General features: G+C 35.5%; 1 protein-coding gene across 1 annotated transcript; it reads right to left on the minus strand.

Moving 5' to 3' along the window:
• Positions 1–1,036: 1,036 nt before the first annotated feature.
• Positions 1,037–8,972, minus strand: LOC127872977 (BTB/POZ domain-containing protein 6-B-like). Its single transcript, XM_052416505.1, has 4 exons — positions 8,902–8,972; positions 5,732–5,848; positions 4,728–4,900; positions 1,037–3,802 (listed from the first exon to the last, which is right to left on the minus strand). Exons 2-4 carry the CDS (start codon positions 5,813–5,815, stop codon positions 2,635–2,637), a joined length of 1,425 nt encoding a protein of 474 aa, XP_052272465.1. The 5' UTR covers positions 5,816–5,848; positions 8,902–8,972; the 3' UTR covers positions 1,037–2,634.
• Between the last annotated feature and the right edge of the window lie 244 nt (positions 8,973–9,216).

A 9,216-nucleotide genomic window follows, 5' to 3' on the forward strand; every position in this document is an offset into this window, starting at 1 on the left:
GACACAAATTGCATATTGCACACTGTTTAAGTTTCTCAGTGGTTTCAGTTGAATTTATCACTACTTTTTTACAACACTTGACTTTAAAGGGATTTGTTCACAACTTGGCAAAGTAACAATTTTCAAAAACACGATATTCAGAGAGGAATGTTTTGATTGCATTCAAAATAGCAAAAAAAAAATCCAGACTAAGAAATTGGTAAATATATATGAGCTGTGCTCTGTGAAAATGGGGTTTAATGCATGTGGGTTAAGTGTTGTCTCAGATTAGCTTGTGCAGTCTGCATAGGCTTATCAGAAACGATGCGTTCTGCCAAAAGTGGATTTTTGCTAATTAGAGATTTTCTTTAAAAAGAAAATATACAAGCGACCCATTGCAAGTTTATTGATAATGATCAATTGTATTATTTTATTTACAACTATTACAACTATTTGCTTGTAAATTTATAAGATGACCTAATGAGTTTTGTCAAAAATAGGAAATGCTGTGAACAATCCCCATAAAGGATTGGTGACAGCTGATTGCTCTACAAAAGACCACCAGTTTCATACTGCTCTCCATACTTCAAGTGTACCAGTCACCCAGAAGAAGAAATAAGCATAAGAAGAGAGCATGCATAATTACTCTTTTGGCAGTAACAACATAATAAACTACAAGAGGAAATTTCTTGTGGCAGAAATTTAATGTGAATTCATCAGTGATCAGATAATCAAACATGTTTTCAGCGTCCATGTGTATGAGGGCCGGGCTAGGTGAAGCCGGCTTTTAACTGTGCGTACAAATTATTGTCATGTCAAGATGAGGTTTTGCATGGAGCAACCATGTCCCTCGTTAAGTGGTTATTTGGAGTTTGTGCATATTCCTTACATTATACTGAGCCTCGCTTTGGGACATGGGGGCTTAATGCATGTGTCTAAAAGTGGAACGGGCTTCTCAGGGTCGATGCTTCTCGACAGTGGAAGTCAGAGAAGTCAGGTGGTACTTTAGGCCCTTTCCAGAATTACAATGTGTGTACTGGTAAACCTTTAAGATGTATTCAGGTATATATTTATTGTCTATTTAAAACATTGACCACAAGTAAACAGATGATACAAAAATATACATTCAACATTCACCTTCATGTTTGGTTATGTTAATTAGTGATTTATGACACTTAAATCACATGAATTAAATAAAATACATATGTGATTCAAGACAAAACAGCACACACACAACTATTAACAGCTGATCTACACTTATGATTGATATATCACAATTTAACAGCTTGGGGTAAGAACTCGATCTATCTTATAGTAAAAGAAAAAATCATTAAGCAATATAATTTAACTTCATTCATTTACTATCACTGCATTAGAAACTTTCCAACTTCATCATTTAAACAGTATTTTTCATTTTATTTGAAACAATTCATCACATTATACTAAGAACTAATCATCGTCTAATGACTACATTATACGTTATATTTCTATTATAAAGCAAACTATAAAATTCCCCAAAAATGTTACCAACAAAACTTTGGTGATCAGTTCTGCAAAGTATGAACAACAATTGTGTATGTATGTGTACATCAAATATTAATCTATATTATGTGCACAAAGATACACACATTTAACCTGTCACATGCCCTTAAAGTGATATTATGGGCATCTAACAGTTTAAAGGTGTCTATCTCAACCGTTTTTTATTTTTGGTGTTTTCACTTCATATACACTTAATTGTTAATGCAGCATCAACATACTAAAACAATATTACGGAAAGAGAAAAATAATGCATTTGAATATCAAACGTACTTTTGTTTGACAACTGATCAGGCATGTACAATGTGAACTTAAATTTAGTTTTAGTGCAGATTCGTTAATACAACACAAAGACACCATTTTGTTTTACGGATCATTTTGGCATACAGGACTAGTTGGGTCACACAAAATATATAATATAAAATATATTTTTATAAACAACTGGTAGCAAGATGAGTTGAAGATTGGTCAGTAACCACATTTTAACTTACTCTTTTGACCTGTTAATTATTTTCAGCTCAATTCAACAGTGAAAAATGCCCATCCATAATATCACTTTAAATCAGCCCCATAACCAGGTAACCTAATAACCCAAAAGTTATTAGGCTAGTTGACCACGTGACCTCAAATATCCGTTAGTCGCTCTGTTTTACTGTGAAATGACGTCATTTTTTGACGAAATGACTTCATTATACCAGCCAGATTCTCCGGTTAAACTCTTTTACAATGTAAATGAACAGTGAAAAAAGGCATAAAATAAAAAGAAAAAATGTTGGATTCGATGGAATGACATGATAAATAGAATAATAGGTTGGCGACGTGGATGGAGAATGGTTATATGTCTTGTCAGAGGATCTAATCAGGTTTGCCTTCGGCTCACCCAATAAATTCCTCCGACTTGCCAGATACTACTATTTCTCTGTCCACGTCACCAACCGATTATTCTATAGAATATGCATGAGTGTTATGCAAAAGCATGTTGAATATATACACTTTGTGAAATAAAAATAAACAAGGTAAAATAACAGTCAAACCACAAACAAATGAGAGCTTCAATATAATTATTGATTCTATCCAGGTGAATGTGTATTAACATTTTCATATTCCCCACATGCCTCACTCCTTAGGAAGTATGTGAAATTTTAATCCAGCAATCTGCCCCATGTCCACGTTTGTATTATTAGTCGATAAATAGCTGTTCTTAAAACTAAATGTGATCCCATCTGATATTACTTCTTTTATGCCATGTTTTCCATAATAGGAATTGGTTCCCTTGATCTCCACAACAATATGGTATACAACCCCTGCTGTTATTTTTATTCCATAGGATCCGACATCGTTTTCAATGCCCACTTCATACCTTCCCGTAGCGTGAGACAATTCACACTGAAGCTGAACCATTGAAATAGACAGAGGCTCGCTCTGAGTATCCCTTTGCAAACTAACTGACACTTCCATCTTGCCGTTCTCTTTGCAGTTACCATAGATATAAACATCTGTAAGAATTATATCTTTGTTAACTTCAAAAGCTACAGCGTCCTTTCTGTCCAGCCTATACCCCCATCCACTGCCCCTTTCCTTAAATCTTAATACTGACCCTTCGTGGACTGACTCGACAGTTGTGAGAATGGGACGACTTTCGGAAACATGAAGACCAGAACTGGGTCGAGGATTGGCCTCCTCTACAATGAACTGGAATGGAGTTATGGGGGCCTTTCTTTTATTAATATTAAACGGAAACCCGTCAGATTTGTTTTTGTTCATAAGATATCTATACAACTGCAGCTCCTCTTTGTCGGAGAGCAGCTGGGACTCTGAAATATTTTCAGTAAAATAGTCCTGACTTAACAATGGAAATCTTATCAGATAGAGAGCATCTTGCAAAACAAGTCTCTGGTTTTTCCCATTTTCCTCCATCTTCTGTGACCTACATTCCTGCGAGGCCCACAAAAGTACAGCTGTACACAGCACATCCTCGTCTATAACAAGGTATTCATTTCCAAGCAATGCCTTTAAGAATGAATATGGCAGATAGGGAAACGAGGCGCTATGGAACACTTGAAATGGATGACTAAACACATACTCAAAACATTTAAATCTCATGAGATCAGTCATATGGTGTTCATTTTTACGAACAAAGGGACAGAAGGTCTCTGGATCCATGGTTTCAAGCTGCTTTGTAACGAGTAATTTAACACATTCTCGCACACAGTATTTCTCGGCAAGCTTGAGAAGATTGTCCACGCTAATTCCATCTGTCTGAAGCCGACCTGTGTACAGATATCTGTATGGGGATAAAAGGAAAGACAACTATATTCATCATAGTTTTACCATAGAAACCAACCAACTTAAATTGCAAATGTAGATTCTTTGCATTATTTATCACAAATCGTGTTCAGTCAAACAGGCTATGAAAAAATTGGTGGTTTATTGCAGATTCATTTGTTTTATGTTTGGTTTCTAGGATTTGGGCAATATTTCACAGTATACCGTGGGCATTTAGTTCACGAACACACGCTTCCATATGAAGCTTAGCCTTTATCAGTCTCCAAGCATCAAGTGCTGACTACAACAAGATTACATTGCCCCTGCTTGATATAGGATGTGTTAACTGCTGTTAAAATATTTGTCATGACTCATGTCACACAAGAAATTTGGCTGAGCTGGAGCTCAGACACAGAAACTCTGATTTACAGTTTAACACCCATCTGAATGAGCCCAGTCTAGCCATTTGTTTATCTGCTGAACAATACGTTTAAGTACTTATGCATGAATGTAGATCATTCACAGTAAAAATGTAACTTTAAAGAGCATAAACCTTAGGAAAGAGTGGAACTCCTAAGGTCTGACCTCAAACAGACTTATTTCCCTTGTTGGCAACCCTCCAACTAGCTTCATGAACTATATTATTGCTAATACAAAACTTAACCTATCTTAAGCAATGCTGCAGATCATGACCGAGTTATATGTTATTACTTTGTATAAATCACATAAAAACATAAAGCTCAAATTTATTTACAGAGTAAGTCCACCTCCTCTCATTCCATTTGAACAGCATTATGTTTTGAACTCTTTGTTTTGCCTTAAGCCTTTTATAGCAGCATTACCCTATCATAAACGATGATGTAATACATCAGACATAAGTTCCAGTTTATGATTGATAATTTCTAATATCATTTATAGTTTAAAAATAATCAACAAGCATTAACCTCAGGAAGCAGTTGAACTCCTCTGGTTCAACTTCAAACAGGATGATCTCCCGTGTTGGCACCTCCCCTGCTAGCTCCCGGAACCACACCATACTACGAGCCATGAGCACAGCAGAGTGGGCCCCAATTCTTTCCTGGTCAGAGCCCACCTCAAAAAACACATCACAGTTCACCTGAAAAACGTAATATCCTTCAAAAACAAACTAATCTAGCATATTGTATTTATTCTTACTTGAGAAAGGGGTTATGACAGCAAAAACTTAGTATGTGTAAATAGCTTTTAACTTAAAACTACTGTGCGATTAAATTACATAATTTCATACATATATATCATTTGAGAAAGCCATCATCTCTATTGTTCGGAAAGAGTATGGGGGCACAATTTATTATCTGTTAATAGTTTGAATACATGCATCTAGGTAAAATAATATAGTCTCTTGGACATTGGTGACTCAATGCATGTATATATTAAGAAGTTTAGAGGTCCTTCCATGCATAAGGCTGCATTTTGCAAGGACCCAAAATGTGTCCCAGCATTTCTACCTTATTAACTTACTAGAGTTACTTAAGTTGGGACTATTTTGATTATAGCTGCGATTTCCAGCTATTAAGTTTTTACTGTAGCACAGTACCAGTGATTTTTTTACCTGCAAGTCCTGCGTCCTGGACTAAAAAAACCCTCTGGGAATGCAAAGTTTCGAATTATGTGAGTCCCAAAAAATGCATTGAAATTTCTACAAAAATAATGTTGTTTAATATTTGGACTCATTCTTTCAATTTGGGGACTCATAATTTGCAAGTTATCGAGTCCCAGGACTCTGATGAGAAAATTTGTAAAAATATCACTGGTGTACGATATTTCAACTTGGTGTTGCTTTAAGCTGTGGTGGGAAACTGGAGTGCCAAGACAAATCCCCAAATAATCGTTATGGCTCCCACTAACCAAGATCACATTCACCAGACATCCAGACAACATAAAGTTGTCTATATCAATTTTAACCCACCTGATGTTCAAACATATGCCACATGGCATCCTGAGTGTTTCTGTCTGCTTGCCAGTCCTCATGAAGCTTCTTCAAGGTTGCCATGGAAATGTTAAATATCAGCTAGCATTGAGCTACCTACAACATTGCAATTTACAGTATGTTCACAAAGATGACAGGAGAAAGATTACGATACATTTCATATGCAAACTTAAATAACAAACCTGGCAAATCAAATATGGGCATGTTTTAATTATTATTAAATTTTGATTTTTTGAAAATGTATTATCTGGTGGTTGACTTTATGCCCTTAGAATAAACTCTCACCTAATCTTGAACACCTAGGAAGCTGGTTAAAACATTAAATCATGGTAGTTCTTCTTGAATGCTCTGAGCTTGAATGGGTACATACGTACAGCTCATTGTTCTTCTTGATTAAACCGAATTCAATATCAAAATAATAAGTCTCAGGTTTGTCAATAAATTTGAATAACAAGATATTATTGGGACAAATCTTCTGACCAAGTTTCATGAAGATCGGAAAATAAATGTGGCATCTAGAGTGTTAACAAGGTTTTACTATAGTCATGTAAGGAAAAATGCCCACCCCCTGGCAGCCATGTTTTTCAAGCAAACATAATTATTTTCAAACTCATCCAAGATATCCTTGAGACCAATCTTCCGACCAAATTTCATGAAGATTGGACAATGAATGTGGCCTCGAGAGTGTTAGCAAGGTTTTACTATAGCCATATAAGAAAAAATGCCCTGCCCTGGTGGCCATGTTTTTAAAGCAACCAAAACCATTTTCGAACTCATCCAAGATATGATTGGGACAAATCTTCTGACCAAGTTTCATGATGAACGGAAAAATAAATTGACCTCTAGAGTGTTGACAAGGTTTTACTATAGCCATATAAGGAAAAATGCCCTGCCCCCATGGTGGCCATGTTTTTCAACCAACCGGTATCATTTTGAATTCGTCCAAGATGTTATTGGGATGAATCTTCTGACCGAGTTTCATTAAGATCGGACTATAAATGTGGCATCTAGAGTGTTAACAAGATTTTACTGTAACCATATAAGGAAAAATGCCCCGCCCCTTGGCAGCCATGTTTTTCAAGCAAACATAATCATTTTCGAACTCATCCAAGATATCAAAAAGACAAATCTTCTAACCAAATTTCATGAAGATTGGACAATAAATGTGGCCTCTAGAGTGTTAACAAGGTTTTACAAAAGCCATATATAGCCTTTTAAGGAAAAATGCCCCGCCCCCTGATGGCCATGTTTTTAAAGAAACAAAAACAATTTTCGAACTCATCCAAGATATCATTGGGACAAATCTTCTCACCAAGTTTCATGAAGATCGGAAAATAAATGTGGCCTCTAGAGAGTTAACAAGGCAAATGTTGATGCCGCACGACGGACGACGGACAAAAAGCGATCACAAAAGCTCACCATGAGCACGTTGTGCTCAGGCAGAGACGTAGTTATCTACGTCTCTGGCTTAGGTGAGATAAAAATGGCCAACTTTGACTAATTTGCAAAATTTTGAGAGATTGGTCTACAAATTGCATAAACATCTAGTATAAAATAGTGGGTATTAATAGCCTAAGACATTATTGGCAACATGTCTGTTTAATTTATATTATCAATATTGTTTAATAAAGGATGGAATATTAATCAAAATTGGGGGTTAAGTTCAATCAACCAGTATTGATCAGTAATGACCACTTTGGGAGTATTGACTGGGGTGGTTTTAACCAGTAAAAACAGCCGGTTAAAACCGGGACGGTCAATTGGTGCCAACCCTGGTTTATTTATGCCAGAAAATAGTTTATGTTGCTCATATTAACAATTAAAGTACCGCCCAGATTTTGGGGACTTGACATGGAAAATGCTGTAACCAGTTGCAACTCCCAGCGACCCGGAGGATCAATACTTGCTGGGAGTTAGCTAAAGAAACTTCAGCGTACAGTTTATATAGTATTGACATACCTGTACGCTGAAGCCAACCCCGTATCGAAAGTCAACCAGAGTCGTAACATATTTATGTCATGCTATAAATCAAAGAAAGCTCATTTTCTTGGATACATTTCTACATATTTGGTGAATGAATATAAATTACTGCATCGGGGAATATTTTAAGGTTCAAATGTTTCAAATGCATCTTACAAGTTACAATAGATGAAAATAACTCTCATCAGTCTGAAATTCACAATTTTGAAGCCATTGTCGCTTTGTCACAAGACGAGTTTTCATTTTGATACTTTCGGATTGACTTTGACATTTTATGCTGAAATTGTAAACATTACTTTCGTTTTCTGAAATCTATTGTTTGTGATTAACAACTTATGTCTGGTGGATTATGAGACTGATTTCAGTGTGAATCAGGAAGTTTTAAATATTTACTTTGAGTTTGTATTTACACTACATTTTGTTAACAAAACAAGCCAGAATAATCTTAAATACCGGGAAATGTCATTCTGAATTTGAAAACACTTGAGCACATGGTATGTTACTAAAAACAGAAATAACGTCATATGACCGTGAAATATCGGGAGATTCGCATTTCAAGAAAGTCTGTCACATCGCTGTTTTTCTTGATATGTAAGAGCAGAATAGATAAATTTTAAATGTTTAAGATAGTATTTTGTAAAAGAATATATCAGTTCAATGTGAAAAATCTTTCCGATCAAGTGGTTGATTTGGGCCAATAACTGCATTTAAAAGCTGTTTTGGACCGGTCTTTGAAGACAACTTTTCGGGAATTTCTGGTTTACTTTCCTAATGGGGTTGGTCGATAACTATAATGTCGCGCCTGTCAAAAATCATAAAAAGCGACTTAAAGTTAGCTGGGAGTTGGATTATTGCAACTATAAACAGCAGATTCCAGCCAAGTATTCAAATGATAAATGTCATTCCAAATTGGCGCGGTATTCTGCCTTGGATGGAATTACCTGTATCCGAAATTGTAAAAGGTCTGCAATAATTCAGTCTTGGTTTTTGAGCAAATATGAAAACAATTTTACCCGAAACAAGATCGTCCGAATTTACATATACTTATTGTTAATTTGAAACCTTCTTTTAAAAACATTGTTTCGCGAAAAAATCGAATAACAGCTTTTTAAAAATAATCATCATTATGTTGCAATAAAAGTTGTTACTATAAAATACATGCAAAATACCTTAATAAAACATGTCAGGTACCATTGTACGCGAACCTTCGGGAAACCACTTTCGATTTTGTGAGGTTACACTACAATAAATCGTGTTTATATTTAGTAACGTACTGGAAATTTGCAGGTTATTTATATCACGGTGGTAGTTTTTTCGGCGTCAGCTGTATTAAGGGGTGTTGCTGCAGTTTTGATGATTTTTTTCCATCTAATAACTTTTGCTCAAAATTTTTATTCAAGTACTACATACAAATACTTAATGAAAAATGCAATAAAAACATAGGGTCACCGGCTTTGTTTGGATTTGATTCACCATTGTATAAT

This window comes from Dreissena polymorpha, chromosome 1 (assembly GCF_020536995.1).
Source record: "Dreissena polymorpha isolate Duluth1 chromosome 1, UMN_Dpol_1.0, whole genome shotgun sequence".
Lineage (NCBI taxonomy): Eukaryota > Metazoa > Mollusca > Bivalvia > Myida > Dreissenidae > Dreissena > Dreissena polymorpha.